Below are 19,690 nucleotides of genomic sequence, written 5' to 3' on the forward strand. Positions count from 1 at the left end.
AGATGAGGTGAAATATAGTCCTATCAGTACCGTGAGGCAGAAGAGATGTGCTAAGAATATGATACCAAAGCATGATCTTTAAACTGACTGATTCTTCTGTGACATATCAGTGAGTTGCTAGCTCTGTAGCACAGAAGTCATAACTGAGAGTCAGTCAAATATAATAATGACAGGAGATTGTCTTTAAAGAAGACTTGTAAAAAGACTTTTTTTTTTTAAGTTGAGGGGATTATTTTGCCAGACTCATTCCAATAAATGTGATCTATATACAGTAAAATAATACATTATACTCATCGATTTTGTTCCCCAAAATGGATAAAAGGTACAGGGTATCTTGAATATGAGTGCTATATTGGTTCCAACGGCACCAGTAAAATCAGCATTAGAATATCAAGATTTAATGAATTTGTAAGTCTTGAGTACTTGTCATTTCAAATAGAAAATTTTAATTCTGTGTAGAAATGAAAGATGTCTATCTTTGCTAATTAATATGATATCAAAGACGTGTATAAGCAGAGTGTGTGTTGAATAGAGTTTAGCCCCAGTGTTACAGAAGCCTTATGAAATACTGAAACTTCTGGATAGGTTGAGGAAACACATCAAATCAGATTTTGAAAATGAAGACAAGGTTCAGAAGACTCTGGGTAGATGAACAAGCTTTATCTCCATACAAGTCTTGTAACACTCTTAAGATTTATCAGACTACCTACATTTGTTCCCTCACTTTTGGGATCTTAAAAGACTAAAAGAATACAGATATTTCAATCTCATAAATCTCTTCAATGTAAGAGTGTCAGAAATGCCTGCAACACATGAGTGAATTTAAAACTTAAAAGTGTTCTGGTTCATATTTTGAAGATATCATAGATTTGGATTAAATTAATTTGTTGTTTATAACTCCATCTTTCTTGTAGCTTTCTGTCTTTCTGTTACTTTTCATCATTTTTTCACATAAATTTACACCATTAATAACTATTTTGCTGGTAACTAAGAATCCTGATTTTGCTCAGAAACTTTAGGCCTCAGCTCATATGTTTGGATGAAAGATAATATGTTTTTATTGGCTGAGTTAGCCTTACCTGATGAAGGAGAATATTGCTTTGAGAGCAGAGCTATAGTTGTTACTAGCTGACATTACATGACACAGATATGAGCAATTCTAATAAATAGTGAAAGGAGCTTCATTCCTCTCATGTGTACCACCTCCCCCAAAAAAATTCTGTTAGGTATGCATACTTCTTCTTTCCCAACTTCTAGTTATAGGAGAAAGAGGCAGAAATGCAAATTAGAACCTAAGCATGCTGATTAGTCAAGTTCAGCATTATCTGTGCACTCACTCCACAACCAATGCATAGAGTTGGGAGCATTTTCTAGCATCTTTCCACACCTTTCCTTCCTGTCTCCCTTCAGCGCATTACTGAGGTTGCTGACTCTTTAGAAATGCAGACCTAACTAACTTTTACAGCAGCATGTGACCTACAAATTATTTCACATTTGAATTTAAATCTAGTTGGCAAAGCTCCCAAGGTTTTCATAGGTGCAAAATCCTGCTCCAAGACCTGTTTACATGACAGTCTAATGGGCTTCTGTTTTTCCAGGGACTTTGTGTTGGTCACATGGAAAGTGAAGCAGAAATGTAGCACATATAGTCACTAAAAAAAAAAAAAAAGGTATGAAAGGGAAAGCATGCATAAAGGCAGTGGGAGATCATCACATAGCGTGGACAGGGTCAAGGAGAAACTGTAGATTTCAAGTGGAAAAGCATAAAGTAAAGGAATGGCCATAAAATGAAGGAATGACCATAAAATGAAGGAATGTTCTAGTTAAACATCAGAATAGGTATATGGTTCTCTACCACAAACACCAATTTGAAGGACTTCGAAAAGGTTTCGGTGGAGTCATGGTCCACGTAGTCCCATAGAGAAAGCTATTAGTTACTCTTGATATCCAGAAATGGTTGTGAAGGACTTGAGGATAAAGAAAATCAATAGGTTTTGATTCTTCTGATTGGAAGCTTCTTACCACTTTTAACAATGGGGTTTTTTCCCGAGTTTTTAATGTTCTCACATAACTCATAAGGTTTATTTCGTCCAAAAGCTTTTGACAGATTTGTAAGCATCTATTTGTCTGTTTATTTAAAAACAGATGGGAATTTCTTTTCTCATTTACTCCATGCATTTTTGCATTCCCACAGTTGACGATACAGTGGTTGCTATTCCCTATGGAAGCAGGCAAGTTCGTCTGGTGCTGAAAGGACCTGATCATTTATGTAAGTAGAAGTTAGTGTACATTTTTTTTAAGAAAGCCTTGCTAATCCACAGTGCTCTGTTTACACTGTGGGGTCTGGTTTCCCTCTCTCAGATGGCTGATTTCAACACAGGAATGAATCTTACCCTTAGAAGTTCTCTTTGGACCCAGTTACATCAGCAGTACAAGCTCTTTTCAGAGCAGAGCTTGGCCAACATTGCAGAATCCTTTGCATCTCCATAATTTTTTAGTAATTTCTGTTTGCTTATCCTTTGGCTGACTCACTTCTTGCCAGGTGCTTTACTTTAAAATTAATAAATTTAATTTCATTAATAAATTATTAATGGATTAATAATTCTGACAAATAAATTATTTCAACTTAAATTATTTCAATTTAAATTATTAATAAATTAATAATTTCAACATCTTCATCAATGACCTGGATGAGTGTACCCTCAGCAAGTTCCCTGGTGACACCAAACTGGGAGGACTGGCTGATTCCCCAGAAGGCTGTGCTGCCATTCAGCGGAATCTCGACCAGCTTGAGAGTTGGGCAGAGAGGAACCTCATGAGGTTCAACAAGGTCAAGTGCAGAGTCCTGCATCTGGGCAGGAATAACCCCACACACCAGTACAGGCTGGGGGTCAAACTGCTGAAGAGCAGCTCTGCAGAGAGAGACCCAGGAGTCCTGACTGATAATAAGCTAAATATGAGCCAGCAATGTGCCCTCGTGGCCAAGAAGGTAAATGACATCCTGGGATGCATCAAGAAGAGTGTGGCCAGCAGGTCAAGGGAGGTTCTTCTCCCTCTCTCCTCTGCCCTGGTGAGGCCTCATCAGGAGTCTTGTGTCTAGTTCTGGGCTCCTCAGCTAAAGAAGCACAGAGAACTTCTGGAGTGAGTCCAGCACAGGGCCACCAAGATAATCAGGGGACTGGAACACCTTTCATATGAGGAAAGACTGCGGGAACTGGAGCTGTTTAGTCTGGAGAAGAGGAGATTGAGAGGAGATCTTATTAACATTTATAAATGCCTAAATGGTGGGTGTCAGGAGGTTGGGGCATCCCTTTTTTCTACAGTAGCTAACAACAGGACAAGGGGTAATGGGATCAAGCTAGAACACAAGAAGTTCAACTTAAACATAAGTAAAGTCTATTTTATTATGAGAGTGATGGAGCAGTGGCACAGGCTGCACAGAGGGGCTGTGGAGTCTCCTTCCTTGGAGGTCTTCAAGACCCACCTGTATATGTTCCTATGCAACCTGATCTAGGTGAACCTGCTTCTGCAGGGGAGTTGGACGATAATGATCTCCAAAAGTCCCTTCCAACCCCTACCATTCTATGATTCTATGAAAATATATTCCACTGAGTGAAGAAATATTGAGGACAGTAAAGTATAAGCCTCCCTACAGCTGAGCTTAGCCATCAAGATGCTCATGACTTCAACATGTTTCTTTTATAGTAGTCTCTCTCATTCCAATAGATGCACACACAATCGTATGCACACACACCCCCAGAATCACAGTCTAAAGATCAGAAACAACATGCACAAGTCAAATCATGCTTCTTAGTAGTGATATTGCTCCAAGGAGTTCACTCAGTGTGACTAGTTTATCAGTTGGCAGCTGTAACACTTCCTTGTTTGATCTGATGGGTAACTTTGTATCCTACCAGCTGTGTATACTTGTTTTCTGGGAGAAGGGTCTCAGGATTTGAGAATATTTTGGGACAGATGAAGGAAAATCTATTCATGTAATGAATAGAAGCTCCTTGCATCCATCTCTCTTACCTTCCAGTGCTCTAGATGCTCACAAGATGGTACATTTTTCATCTGCAGGAAATGAAAATTAAAGTGTTGATAAATGTGATTTACTGTCAGAAAAAAACCACAAACTGTACTGTATGAGCTCTCAGAGGCACAAAATATTGTGTCATAAGTAGAGGTCCTCTTCCCTTTTTTCAAAACGGTATCAGGACTTTCCTTTAGCATGGGTTAGAGTACTCTGTTCTTGTCAGTATAACTACAAACACTAGTATCAGCACGATGGTGAAATATCAAGTATTTCTCCAGATTTCCTTCACCCGAAGAACTTATGCTGAGCAACAAAATAAGAGATGGTTTATTGGTCCTATTTTGTAGCTCACTGCTTATGTGGAGAAAGCAGTGAGCTTGCAATAACGTTTTACTGGTTCTTTAGATTTAGAGTGTGAATAAAGACCAGAAAATTACATGTTATAAATTAAGAAAAAAATATATTATGCTTTTCTTAGAAGCTCACATGCTGCTTGTACTTCAATTTTAAGTGACCTTTCAGGCATTCTTGAGCTGCTGCATTATGGTAGTTATTACTTTTCCAGTAAATGATTTCCACTCCTTCTTCCTCTCTTGTCTTCTTTCCCAGTATAAATGTTCTCTTCCAAGGATAAGAAATGTCATACTTTTTTTTTTTTTTTAAGTGAAATTGAGCTATAGGACAGCTTTGAGAAAAAATGAGATTTTTAACAGGAGAGATTGATCTAAAGCTGTCTTCACTCACGCCATATCACATTTCAGGACACAAATATTTGAATCAGCAAGGCCTGCCTGAGTCAGTTATTGAGGTTTAGATTAATTATTTTTTGTAAACATAAGAAAATCCAAATACATCTCTTTCTTATTTCAGATGTCTTCATGATTTTTTGTGTTCATCTATTAAAGGATTTTATATATGTATGAGCTACAATCAGTTGGGGAGAAGGAAGTATTTTTCCCTATGAACTTTGTTTTTGGTAGAAGTCAATAGGAAAGTGATTATACATAAACAAGTCTTAAAACCAGCTTTATTGCTGATGCATGCAGCCTTCTCCAGAAAGAAATATATGTCTGAATGCATGACAAAGGAAGAAACTACTCTCTCTGAAAACTGAAGAATTCATTAGAAGAATTCAAAGAGCAAATTCTTAATGTATGTCTTAGCAACTTCCCTTATGAATTAGTTCCCATGAGCCACCCTGAAAAGTAGTCTAATTACTGCAATTAACAACTTCATACATGTTCATAAAAACATTTACTGTCTGAAGAAGTTATTGCATCACAGATTAATTCTATATCCCTATCTCATTCAGATTTTGCTTTAGCTGGTTCTGTGTGGAAGCAGATTTCTTGCATAATTTCATTAATACATACAAAATAGTTACAGCTTTTCAATCCCTCTTGATGAACTGCATTGTCACTTTGAAAGAACGACAAGAAACAGTTTACTGGTGAGCATGCTGTAAAGCATAATCTGGAGTTGGCAAGAAGGCTAGCTAGGCGATGGAGCAGATCTACTTTCTGTCTGTTTCCATTTAATACATTATTTAATAAATTTATTATGACTTAACAATCAGAGTAGCTGATAGTAAGCAGTATCCCTATTAATGCCTGCTTTTTAGAGGATAAAAGTGCAGAGAGCGAGAGGGAGGGCTCAGGAGAGTTCAGCATTTGCCTTCCCTTCCTACTTTGCTAGGATGTATGACTACTTCTGGAGAAGAGGCGGGATTGCTGCATACTGATCATTTTTTCCGGACATCTTGCTTTCAGTCAGTTGTCTACCATAGCAACATGTGGTTAGTGACCCACCTTTGAACTTGAAAGAGGGAGTAGTAACTTGACAAAGCCAGTACTTACAGATGAAGGTCTGACTCATGCCCTGCATGGAAGCATGACTTACTGTGAGTTAAAGCTAATATGCCTAACTGGGAATGGATTAATGTATCTGAGAAAGAGTAAAAACGTGGCCTGTGGCTGAGGAGGTGAATGCAGAGTTAGAAATCTAAAGGATGAACAAAGTCAAAAAGCAGATGGAGTTAGAAAAAAAATATGAGAATGTGAATAAACTCTGTAAAAGGACAAAAACATTGCATCATCACTAATATAAGAGGCAGATCTGCACAGTCACTTCTTGGAGATTATTTTCTTTTTCTGCTGTCACTTACTCTTACTTCAAATTATAATGCTCTAGATTCCTGTTCATTTGTTTGTATTTGTCAGATTTGGAAACCAAGACTCTCCAAGGTGTGAAGAGTGAAAATGGCCTCAGCTCCACAGGGTCTTTCCTCATGGACAATTCTAGCATCGACTTTCAGAAGTTTCCTGACAAGGAGATATTAAGAATATCTGGACCTCTCACTGCAGACTTTACTATCAAGGTGAGGATCATTGGTTATTGACCTCTAAGACGAACAAAGAGTAAGACAAGAGGTGTCAGAAAGATGAGAGACATTTTTCCTAAACTTTAATTTTCCAGTAAACATTTACCACAAATCCTACTCCATGCCAGCTCTTGAACCCTACATGAAATTCTTTGTAGATAAGTATCTGATTAAACCCTCATTGGACACTCCTCATGAAAGGGACTGAGTTTATAACAAGAAAAGCATACTCAATGTGTGCCTTGAAAAGAAAAGATGAACACATTACTAGAAATGGCAGATTGTTTTCTATAAGTGCTGTAGAGGTACATATAAACCAAGCACAAGCAGAAAGAATGTCTGTATCTTTGGCCTATAATTACACTAATATAATTGTACAGAGAAGTATAAGAGAATGGGGAATGTGGTCCCCAAGCTCCAAAATAAATGAGATGACTACTTGAGAAGTTATGGTGTCATTTTGAAGTTCTGCTTCGTGTTGCACTGGAAATAAGAATAAAATTGTTTCCTCCCATTAGAACATTTCTATTCTTTCAGGTAATATAAAACACATTGCTGGAAGCAATGCACACATTCTGTGGGAAAACATACATACAAAAATGAACATTTGGGAATTACAATAAAATAAATCCTTTTCCAGTAGGTCCAAGGAACTTGAAGGTTTTCAGCTGCAAAACTCTAAAACCTGTCTCATGTCCAGGGCTACATAAATTTTTCACCATGGGGCCCAGAAGTAGATGACATTTGTTTTAACATGAAGCTGATGGCAGCTAGAAGTTTGAACAGTGAACTAGAAAATATGATACGTGATTGGATTGGGTTAAGCTGGGCTGGTGTAGAATGATTTAGCTCAGGAAGCATCAAAGCCCTGTAGACTATCCCCTACCTATCTTGATATATTATCAACACAAAAAGAAAACTGAAATTATCAAGTCTGGGTCACAAGGAGAAGCCTGACCTGAAGAATGCATTCCTTTCTCTTATGCCTTATTAAATGCCTTATTAAAACAGATGCTGGTCAATTCAAAATGTCTAAAACACTGTTACTGTACTTACAGATGATAAACAGATGATGAACATCAGTGTGATGCAAACACTTCTGCTCACTTTACATTGTTTGTGCTGCCTATGGATTTCAGGCAGCCTAGTTAGAACATATCTGTGGGGACAGCTGGTCATGTAGACCAAGGGACCTGAAACAGTAACAGGAGAATTGGGCTGTATTCCTGGTATTTCCACTGTAATTTTTTTATGATAGGGAAAATACCCTTATCCCTTGGTCCTTGCATTTCTCTCTCTATCCAAGCAAGGTCAGAATCTGGTTAAATCAAGGGCAGTAACCTACTTGTATGATGACTGTTGAGCCAATATGCATGTATAAGATGGCTAGGCATGGACAGAACAGACACTACTGAGTTGAGATGAAACTGTTTTTATAGTTCTGCTATGTCTTTGCACCTTTTGAAAGTCAAAGTTGCATGCCTCAGCAAGTTTTATTTTATTGACCTAACCATTGTCTTAAGAGAGGAACCCCCTGCACCTGCCCAGGGAAACCTGTGTGTTTGAGTAAGCCCCTGCGCTGCCTCTACACCAATGCACGCAGCCTGGGGAATAAGCAGGAGGAACTGGAGATGTGGGTGCGGATGCGGGGCTACGACCTCATTGCGGTCACAGAGACGTGGTGGGACAGCTGCCATGGCTGGAGCACAGCCATGGAGGGTTATGTATTGTTCAGGAAAGACAGACTGACAAGGTGTGGAAGTGGAGTTGCTCTCCACGTGACAGAGCAATTAATGTGTACTGAACTGTGCCTGGGTGGGGATGAGGAGCAGGTAGAGTGCTTATGGGTAAAATTAATGGGCAGGGCAAGGCAGGTGATATTGTTGTAGGAGTTTGCTACAGGCCACCTGATCAGGAGGAGGATGTGGATGAGGCCTTCTACCAACAACTGAGAGCTGCCTCATGATCACAGTCCCTGGTCCTCATGGGGGACTTCAACCACACTGATATTTACTGGGACAGCCACACAGCCAAGCACACGCAGTCCAGGAGGTTCCTACAGATTGTTGATGACAACCTCATGTCGCAGGTGATCAAGGAACCAACAAGGAGGGGTGTGCTGCTGGGCCTGGTACTGACAAATAAGGAGAGCCTGGTTGGGGATGTGAAGGTTGGAGGCAACCTCGGCTGCAGTGACCATGAGATGGTAGAGTTCAAGATCCTGTGTGGAAGGGGCAGAACACAAAGCAGGACCGTGACCCTTGGTTTCAGGCGAACCGACTTTGGCCTCTTCAAAGATCTACTTGGACGGATCTCATGGGATATGATTCTAGAAGACAGAAGTGCCAATGAGAGCTGGTCAATCTTCAAGCACCACTTCCTCCAAGCCCAGGATCAGTGTGTCCCAGTGTAGATATTTATAAATATCTAGAGGGTGGGTGTCAAGAGGGTAATGGGATGAAGCTGGAACACAAAAAGTTCCACTTAAACATAAGAAAAAACTATTTCACTAGGGTGATGGAGCAGTGGAACAGGCTGCCCAGAGGGGTTGTGGAGTCTCCTTCCTTGGAGGTATTCAAGACCCACCTGGACGTGTTCCTATGCAACCTGATCTAGGTGACCCTGTTTCTGCAGGGGGATTGGACTAGATGAGCTCTAAAAGTCCCTTCCAACCCTACCATTCTATGAGTCTAAGAGGACATGGGAAAAAGCACAAAACCCCCTGTTATAGCTGTAGAATATTTTCTAAGGTTACCATTAGGATCAGGCACTTAAAAAATTCCTTGCATTTGAGTTATAGTTAGTTTTTTAATAAACACTATTAATAAATAGTGTATTATTCTACACTATTTAGTTATTTATATAACAAAACTATTTAGCTTCTGGATACTTCATTTGCTAGAATTTATTGGATGTGGATGTACATATAAACAAGGGTAATATATGAGTACCAAAATATAAGCATACCTCTCTCAGTTATGTCAGTCTTGGCAATGCTTTCCATGCTTACTATGGCCATGACTATTTTGTCTTCATTTTGTGAAGGTAAAGTAATTTTATTTTAAAAATCAGGCAAAAGTCTTCTCTGTGGTATTAGCAACTTTTCCTTACAATGTGAGATCTCTTTGGGTGTCAAGACTTACTTTCCAGGGATAAGGAAGTTTTTATGCAAATAGATCTAAATGAATTTGTAGATACAGAAGAACTCTAGTTTTAGGATTGTTGTCTCTGGAGTGACCGTATAGTCCTTTTCAGTTGACTCTGAATGCTCTTATTCAGAGGGGTCAAGTTACACACCTGGATATAATTCAGAAGTAGAAACTCAATGTGGGAGTTGACATTTAAGTTTCTTATTGATGACGTGGAGTGTTTTAAAATTGCAAGAGGAAACCTCATGCTGTTCCTGTAGGAGCTGAATTGTATAACTGCTAGATTTCTTGACTTTATAGTAATCAGTGGTGTGCTAAACTCTTGACAGTCTTTTGACAAGATATGTAAATGGTAAAAATAGTTCAGTAAAACAGGTATCTTAAAAAAAAAAATCACAAAATAGGAGAAGAACTGGAGATTTTCACATTTGAATTCTCTTCCTAAATTCTGAGGATTCTCGTTTTGACGTTTTTAATGGAAAATTCTGATTCACATGAATAAAAATGCCAGTTTTCCTAAAATAAGAAAGTGTTATATTTGATAAAAACCTGGTGAAATGGAGGTCAGATTCACCGTGAAATCTTTCTGATTGATACTAGGATCTGGAGAACAGAGCAGTAATGTCACTTAGGTGGACTTGGCCTTTATTGGCAGAGCTGCCACTGATCTGCTGTGTTGCCAAGGTCACATATTCACCTGTCTGTGCTAAAAAGTCTCCTCTGTTGATACTGTCCATTTAATACACAAAACAGAGAAATTTAGGGCTACCATTTAGTGTCACATACACATGTGACATGTCACACAGACTGTATCACTTCTATCTGATGTGGTCTACAGCTGATAATATAATGCAAACCACTATCACTGGTTGACTGTTTAAAGCAATCAGCACTGCGTAGATGAACCACATTGAGTTGTAGACTTACTGAAACAGCAAGCAGCAATTGCCAGGGAAGGGTTGGCAAAGCATAGCTTGTTGGGGTTTGTTTTACAGGCTGCAGTTTTTGCTTAGCTTGGGTGATAGCAAAGTCCATGGGGTTTAAAACAGAGTCTAGTAAAGGGTGTTTTCCAGGCTTGGGTTTGATTTGGAGGAGAAACCACTGTTGGCCTTGACCTATCCTAGATTGGGCTTATGTTGGTTTTCAGTCCCTCATGGTAAGATGAAGGTTTGTTCCTAGGACTGGCGTGGATCAACAGCTTTGCAATGGAGATGTATAGGATTGGAGTGGATAAACATTTGTCTGGAGGCTGATAGAGGTATTTAGATTAGGATTGGATTTGTGCAGATGTCTGAAGCATGTTGTTGGTGGCGAAATGATCTTTCCATAGGTGGAGTGGTGTGTTATGAGGTGTTATGTGCAGGAGTGAGTGAGGTGTTGTGAGTGGTATCCACAGAAGACAGGAGCAGAGGTTTTGTTGCATTTGGAGTTCCCCTCAGATCTGTGAAATAACATTGGTCTTCTCATTTGAGAAGCTTCTGCTTTTGTTGCACTTAGTTACAGATTCTACATAGATTATCATAGCTGTTGTAGGTGTTACAAGTTTCCATTGCTGCCAGCTACCCTAACCAATTGCATTGTTTTTCATTATTGTACTTCTTTTGCGGAGAATAATGGAATTTGAGAAAAGATTTGAACCTTCTAGGTTTCTGCTTTGGGTTTATGAGAGATTTAGTCTAAAGGCTTTTTAACAGTCATCCTAATCACCTAAAGGAACACAGCTTAATCTGTGATTGGGGCATGATGAGCAAGCTCAATTTAGAGCTGCTTTGTAAAGTGTGTAAATTGGTGATAATATAATTTCATGGTGATTTCTCTGGCTGATTTAAAGGCTGAACTAAGAAGCAAGTGACAGAGATGGATTCCATATAAAAACAACCCCAAAGGCAAGTTGATTCAACACAGGACTATCAGAATAAAGGGACATGAATGCAGAAGTGACTAGTAGATGTGTTCCCAGGAGCTCAAAGGCAGACCTCCCTTCAGCATTCCAAGGAAATTAAGTTTGGAGGAGCTATGGTATAGTCCCACATTAGACAGTATGCTTGAAAACCTTCAGCATGTCTCATGATTTACATTTCTTGTACTTTTTGTGTTACTTTAAATGAGCTTGTAAAATTATTTTCCCATGACCAACGTCTGGCACTGATCTCTGCTTCATGAACAGATTATGGTATTATGGTCAGCACAAATCTCTTGCACATCCTCATTCTTTTTCAATATAAACTATCTCTGCATACATTCAGGAATATTAAAGCACTCTAAGTAGAAAAGGGGAGGCATCATACAAAAAGCACTGCTTTTACTAACATGAAAAGCATTAAATTACCCATGCCAAAGGAGGATAGGTTTCCACACCCTCATCCTCAGTTTCTGTGTTACTTAGAAGATGTCAACATTGAACTTCTTAGTAAATGAAACCAAATTGTTTATGGTTTGGCACTTTCCAAAAGCATTTGTAATAACGTGAAAAAATCCATTAGAACTTTTTCAATAAACAGGGTGGCACCAAGCTAGATCCTCATATATCTCATGTAAAACAAAAGATAGTATGTAATAATAATTCCCTCTTCCTGTCTACAATCTGGAACACACACACACAAAAAATGGTGTCTTTCCTCTTCCTCCACAAATGCAATATCAGAAAATAAAAACATCTGATTGAATACACTTGTCATGGTTTAACCCTATCATTAACATTGATAATTGCTTGGTTATCACTGCTGGTTATAAACTGCTGATTAAATTTCACAACCAGATAAGTAAAATTAGTGCGCTTTTGTAGGCTGGGCCATATATTCTTCATAGAACGCAAGCAATGCAGACATAGGCTGTCAAAATGAAGCATGAAAGGACTGAGCTTTGGGGGACTTGGCTTGTTTGTTTGTTTGTTTTTATGTGAACTAATCACATTTAGGGATTATAGGAAAAAGAACACAATACAAAGATAAATTCAGATATTGCACTCTCTTGCTCACAGGATAGATCATAAGGATTCAAAATTATTACATTTCTTTCATATTTGAATTATGAGGTCAATCGTTTTTATTCAGTTTTCTGTGGAGATCCCCAAAATCAGTAAGGCATTTTATCAGCCCCAACTTCACGTAAGCAACAACATGTGCCTCTATTACATGATCCCAGACAGTCATTTACAACTAAATTTTTAAAAGCAAGGTACAAGCAATGATTTTTTTTTTTTCCCAAGGTCTTTGTACAAGAGATAAATATTTCTCTGCTGCTAGCGACTGCAGGCTAGACAGTTAATCTTTGGTGGATCGTCTGCGGACTCTTAATTTTAACCAACTCTTTATAAGATTGGTCACATCCTTTTGGGTCTTACACAGTGATTAGGGCTGCTCTGATATTTGGAGTAATACAGACTCCCCTGAAACCTAAAGGAAGTTAAGGATGAGCAATAGTGCCAATGCAATGATGAATGCTCTGCAAGATCTGAGTACTTCTGCTGTCTGCTATTAATAGATAGGATTTTATTTGAAAACATTCATTTGAAACCACTTTTTCCCTGATTCAGTGACCTAAGGATGTAAAATTCACAGTTAGAGGACTAACTAAACATTCTGTAACTAAAGATTACCTTCATGGATGAACAAAAAACTACTGAAGCAACTCAAGGAGAAGAAAGAAGTCAATGGAAAGTAGAAAAAGGACCTGGTCACTTAGGAAGAATATAGCAATGTTTCCAGAGCACATAGGGATGAAACCAGGAAGGTTAAAGCCCCCTTGGAATTAAACCTAGCCAGAAAAGTAAAGGAAAACAAGCAGGGCTTCTTCAAGTACATCAGCAGCAAAAGGAAAATAAGAGAGAATGTGAACCTGCTGCGTGACGGAGGATGCAGAGAAGGCAGAGCTACTGAATGCCTTCTCTGCTTCAGCCTTTACAGCCAAGGCCAGTCCTAGGGAAGCCTAGTCCCTGGACAATAGAAAGTCTGGAGAATGGAAGATCATCCCTTGGTGGATGAGGATTAGGCAAATTGGACACCCATAAATCCATGGGTCCTAATGGGATGCACCCACACGTGCTGAGGGAAATGGCTGATGTTATTGCTAAATCTCTGTCCATCATTTTTCCGTGATTGTGGAGCACAAGGTGTCTGAGAACGGGAAGAAAGCCAATATCATTCCAGTTTTAACAAAAAAACAAGACGGAAGATCCAGGAAACTACAGGCCTGTCAATGTCATCTCCACCCCTGGAAAGATGATGGAACAACTCATCCTAGATGCCATCTCTAAACACATGAAGGAAGAGAAGGTAATCAGGGAGAGTCAACAAGGATGCATCAATGGGAAATCCTGCTTAATCAACCTGATGGCCTTCTATGATGGTGTGACTCACTGGCTAGATGAGGGGAGAGCAGTGGATGTCATCTACCTTGACTTCAGCAGGCTTTTGATGCCGTCACCTATTATATCCTCATAGGAAAGCTTGGGCAGTGTGGGTTGGCTGAGTGGTGGGTGAGGTGGATTGACAACTGGCTGAATAACAGAACCCAGAGGGTGGTGATCAATGGCACAAAATCAAGCTGGAGGCCTGTGGCCAGTGAGGTTCCGCAGGGACTGGTGCTGGGGCCACTCTTGTTCAACACTTTCATCAATGACCCGATGGCACCAAACTGGGAGGACTGGCTGATTCCACAGAAGGCTGTGCTGCCATTCAGCAGGATCTCGACCAGCTTGAGAGTTGAGCAGAGAGGAATCTCCTGAGGTTCAATAAGGACAAGTGCAGAGTCCTGCATCTGGGAAGGAACAACCTCATGCACCAGTATAGGCCGAGGGTTGAACTGCTGAAGAGCAGCTCTGCAGAGAGAGACCTGGGAGTCCTGACTGATAATAAACTGAACATGAACCAGCAGTGTGCCCTTGTGGCCAAGAAGGCCAATGGCATCCTGGGATGCATCAAGAAGAGTGTGGGCAGCAGGTCAAGGGAGGTTCTTCTCTCCCTCTCTACTCTGCCCTGGTGAGGCCTCATCTGGAGTCCTGTGTCCAGTTCTGGGAGAGACAGGGAACTTCTGGAGAGAGTCCAGTGCAGGGCCACCAAGATGATCAGGAGACTAGAACTCTTTTCTTACGAGGAAAGGCTGTGGGAACTGGAGGTTTTTAGTCTCGAAAGACGAGGATGGATCTCATTAACACAAGTATTGAAAAGGTGTATGTCAGGAGGATGGAGTGGCACTTTTCCTGTTGTCTCCAGTGACAAGACAAGGACTAGCAGACATAATCTGGAACATATACATTACCATGTGAGGGAGAGGGAGCCCTGGCACAGGCTGCCCAGGGTGGATGTGGAGTCTCCTTTTCTGAAGGTTTACAAAACCTGCCTGGATGCATTCCTGTGTAGCCTGGTCAAGGTAAAGCTGCTTTAGCAGGGGAATTGGAGTGAATAATCTCTAGAGGTCCCTTCCATCCCCTGCCATTCCAATATTCTATAATTCTCAAGAACCAGCCATTTCTTTTGAAAGCTCTGGCATTTCTCATAGCTAGTAGGGTGATACTGCAAAGGTCAAAAATGTCACCATTTTCCAGATCTGGGCATTCCAATGTATGGAAGTTGGCCTTGTGCAGCAAAACTAGGACATTTCTTATAGCATTATGTATCAAGTCTCACTTTGTGTTTTGCAAGGTTCAAGCAGCCAGTTATGTTTTCTCCTAGATCAAGATCTTAGTTTTAAGAAACTGTCAAACAAAATAAAAAAGACATTTTTGCTGTGTGAAATCACTCTATATTGATCCTCTTCTGCTTACAGTGCTCCTTAAAAAAATAAACAGTACTGTGTCTGCTTCTTTTATACGCTTGCTTTGTACCATTTTAACTCATAGCTGTAGCTCATTGTAGCTCATTCTTTCCAACTTATGTTGTTACTATGGCTGTATGAGTGACTTCCATGTTAGACTGAAAAAGATGTACATCTGTCTTTTCTCTGTGTCAAAAGAGATAATTCTGCAGACATGAAGGAACAGTCTGCAGAGAGCTCTTCTCTCTTCCTGATTTTGTTTTCCTAATATGACTTCTTTTTCCTCCCTTTCCTTTTTTAGCAGACTCTGTGTGAGCTCTTGGTCTGCTCTTCATGATTCACTGAAGATAGTACTGCTGAGCAGATCTCCTGAGTTTAAGAATCACTGATGATTCTTAAAACACAAAGAGTAAGAGCAGCATTCTCCCCAGTGAATGCTTTTCCCACATATTCAGGTCAGAGACCTCCCTGAATGGCTTTCAGCACAACAGAACATTTTTCCCAGGAGTGCATGAGGCTTTCGTTAGTCCAGAAAGACCCTTCTGAAGTGATTAATACACCATCCCCACACAAGGAATTAGATATCCTACTTCTGACACACAGACTCAAATGATATTGATCTGTGAAAAAGGCCTTCCATTTGCTGAAGAAGCTGTATTACTACAGGTTGGGGGGTGGTTTTTTGCTGTTGCAAATTTACATCACTGTTTAATTAGAAAAGGGCAGCCTTAGTGTCACTGAACCAGATCTCTTACAGCCATCAACATATCCTGCAGTGTTTTAGCCTTCCTCCTTCTCTACAGGATAGACATTGATTTGTAATCATGCTTCTGTCCATCTGCACAGGAAAACAAAACAAACAAGCAAGATTACACTGTTCAGTTTAATTTGTCATATTTTTGCTTCTGTTTCACAGTCTTCTCTTTAACAGTGTCTCTTGGTGTTTGGAAAGAGACAAAAGGCAGATTGAAAAATGATGTAACCAGAACAGGGCAACTTGTTCAAAATACAGGAAAGAAAAAGAAGGCAGCTGTCTGAACAGTAAAGGGAGGATTGCTCCAGAGAGCAGGAATACTGACTCAGAGAAGAATTTACCTTTTCTGGTTCAGATTTGGCAGTTTTCTGTCCTGCAATAACATCATGGCAGATGATGCAGAGATGCCCAAGGAACAGACATATGTTATGCCCTGGGACAAATAATCAGCTAAGAGAGGCTTTTAGTAGCAGTATTGTTGTTCTTCCTTTGCCATCTTGTCTTGTGAAGGCTTAGAGGTAGAACAAGGAGTGCCCTGCAGAGATTCTGAAGTATTAATCAGCACAGCTATCAAACAGGAAGGACTTTTTTTCCCCAGGACAGATGCAAATGACACTGCTTTAGCAGTGTGAAAGTCTCTTTTCTTATTGCAATCCTTGCACTACAGACTCTTGTTTACTTGGGAAATTCATTCAGCACACAAAATACCTAAGGCATAGTAAGCCTTAGGTAGCTTAAATGCTGAAAGTGCTTGTAGGCTCTAAAGACTGTTTTCTGAACGTGCCCTTAGCTGCAGCCAAGAGTCCAGGCCTATGACTTAAAGGAGCCTTATTTCAGACAAAATAAATCAAGTGGAAGGATGGCCTAATAATAATGACAGTACCACAAAAAAGAATGAAAAAGAGATCTCACCTCAGAAACAAAAATATCTTGCATTAGGATTCTCATACTTCTGTATTTTTCATGGAATAACCTTTCATTTTTTACTCTGAACCATCTAGTATAGTATACACGATCTCAGATGTTGTTTGGGAAATATTAAACATCTAAAATCGATGGCAGAGTTTCAGGGACAGCAGGTAGTGGTAGGTGATTTTCTGATAGAATAAATATGAGTTTATATGCTCTCTCCTCAAAAACTTATTCAGAAGCACCAATCATACCTTCATGATTTCAGAGTACAGTCTCGGAATGTTCAGAAATGCTACTGATTATGCTCAGAAGTTCATTTGACTGTATTTTGTGGCCAAGATTTCACCAGGAATTTATGCTATATTTTATGCACTTCCTATTGCAAACTACTTCCAGCATTCCATGTAGCTTCAAGATGTCTCAAAACTGCAAGATGCATGTGACAGAATGCTTCTTCCTGGTGTTTATGTCAAGTTCACTCTGTGTCATTTTATCTTTTTCAGATCCGCTATGCTGGTGCTGCTGAGAGTTCAATTCAGTTTATCTTCTATCAGCCTATCATTCACCAATGGAAGGAAACTGATTTTTTTCCTTGTTCAGCTTCCTGTGGAGGAGGTAATGAATTACCACTGTATTTCAGAAACAGTCTCCATAGAAGTTCTGTCTCAACTGCTGCACTGAGATTTGGACCTTTAAAATGGGCAGAATCTGAAAAGGAAAATAGTTATATCCAAAATCAAGAGAGAAATACAACAACAGTGGTAGTAGGCTGTAGATTTTCTTAGCATCGCACCAGGCTCTGTAAATAAAGTACACTTTGAGAACCACATGACTGCATTTAATGCTACAGCACTCAAACAGAAGGGCTGATGGGATTTGAGCTCACTTTGGAATCACAAGATACTTCCATTTGCCCCTGTCTCTACCAGCAGCTTTATCCTCACCAAGGAACCTCAGCCTTTGGGGTTTTTTGTTTTTTGCTTCAGGCTTCTGAATTTTTATTTGGCCATACTGGTTATCTTTTGTTTCCTGCTACACGTGATTTAAGTTATTTTTAGTCTGATCTGTAAAGCAACAGCTGTAATGTGTAAAAGCACTGATATTTCTTGTTCATTTTTTTACCAAAACAAAACTTCAATGCACTTTAGAGAGCAACAGGAAGAATATCGTATAAGATATTATTCCTTCCACTGTGTATTGCAGGTTATCAACTGACATCTGCAGAGTGTTTTGATCTGAGAAGCAACCGAGTAGTAGCAGATCAATACTGTCACTATTATCCTGAAAATATCAAGCCAAAACCAAAACTTCAAGAGTGTAATCTGGATCCTTGTCCTGCAAGGTCAGTCAGCTTTAATTTTAAGAGTTTGGTCTCGAAAGTAGGAAAATATTCTGTTGCTGTGTCATTTAATATATGCAATTAAACTCCTTTCTCACATTGAGGTTGTACTGTGCAGGAAAACACCTCTGTTGAGCACCTCTGCATTGCAAAGACTGATTTGAAATGGTTCTTTCTTCCCCTTAGATTGTGTTTTACCTCATTAAACATTCTAAAGTGTGACAAAACAAATAGTCTGTGATATTGTTTCATGATCAACAGGTGTCACTTAAATGTGAGATGGAAGAGGTTCTCTTGGAGTAACAGTATCATTGGAAAATGGTTGTTATCACAGTCAGGGGCATTATCTTTAAGGTTTTTAACATTTTCTCCTTAATAAAAAGCTTACTTGCAGTCATGGCAGCTGGTAATATTGTAATGCTTGAATTTGTTCTAATTATCAATACTCCTTGACCCCACACAAAAGACTCCTCTCTGCTCCTCTGACAAGCATTCTGCCTCAGAAGATTAATAGTAAAAATAGTAAGATCACAGAGACAAATTTCCCCTGTGTAAGAAAAGGAAGCAAAACACAAAAAGTGAGAACTTCAGTAGGAGTCTGTCTGCAGCCACTCATAAGCTTCAAGTATTTGTGTAATCTAAACCTTTTGGTCCTCTTAGTAGGTTCTTAGTGGGTTTTAGTAGGTCTCAGTGGTCCTCTACTCTTAGGTTTTCCTAAAAGGTGGCTAAGTGCAGCCCAGCAGACATACATGCAAGGATGACCTGAAGCCATTTATTTACCTGTTCCTTTCCCTCTAGACTAGTTTTGTGACAAATTTGTTAAACTGTGCTTGAGTGTCACCTATAAAGTTGCTATAGCTCTTCAGATTGCTGGAGGTTGCTATAGAAAACAAGATGTCTTAGCCAGGAGGAGAATGTTTGAGGGAACTGTAGGACTATATATTTACCTGACTGAGGATGATTGCTTCCCAAAGCAGGTATACTAGCTTTAGCCTAGCTAGGCATTGTCAGAGCAGAGCAAATCACTCAAAGCCCAAGATAGTTTTTACCTCTTCTAGAAGATTTCCGTTATTGACTTTTCACAAGTGGTGTTAAGACTTGGGATTCTTTGTCACTGAAGACAAACTTTCCCAGAGGGTAAGGCAGTTTGTATTCTTTTATTCCAGTAAACAGATTTTTTTATAGTTATTCTGTTTGTAAATAAGAAGCCAGAAATGTTCTCATACAGTTTTAAATTTTAAGAGAAAATCTCCCAGAATTAAAAAGTGGAAATATCGAATCTCAAAATACGATGTTATCTCATCTGTGTTGTGTGTTTGTGTATATCATTATGATGTATTAGGATAATAAGCACACAGCTTCACTA

The 19,690-nt window shown here is 39.5% G+C and overlaps 1 protein-coding gene across 5 annotated transcripts in view; it reads left to right on the top strand.

Moving 5' to 3' along the window:
- The window catches only part of ADAMTSL1 (ADAMTS like 1), a 418,285-nt gene that overhangs the window by 283,343 nt on the left and 115,252 nt on the right, over positions 1-19,690 (top strand). For all 5 annotated transcript variants that reach the window (XM_062017375.1, XM_062017376.1, XM_062017378.1 and 2 more), the window contains 4 exons: positions 2,195-2,269; positions 6,256-6,413; positions 17,489-17,600; positions 18,189-18,327. In XM_062017375.1, the coding sequence (XP_061873359.1) occupies positions 2,195-2,269; positions 6,256-6,413; positions 17,489-17,600; positions 18,189-18,327 (484 nt within the window). The remainder of the gene's footprint in view (positions 1-2,194; positions 2,270-6,255; positions 6,414-17,488; positions 17,601-18,188; positions 18,328-19,690) is intronic.

The sequence above is a fragment of the Colius striatus genome, chromosome Z (genome assembly GCF_028858725.1).
Source record: "Colius striatus isolate bColStr4 chromosome Z, bColStr4.1.hap1, whole genome shotgun sequence".
In the NCBI taxonomy this organism is placed as follows: domain Eukaryota; kingdom Metazoa; phylum Chordata; class Aves; order Coliiformes; family Coliidae; genus Colius; species Colius striatus.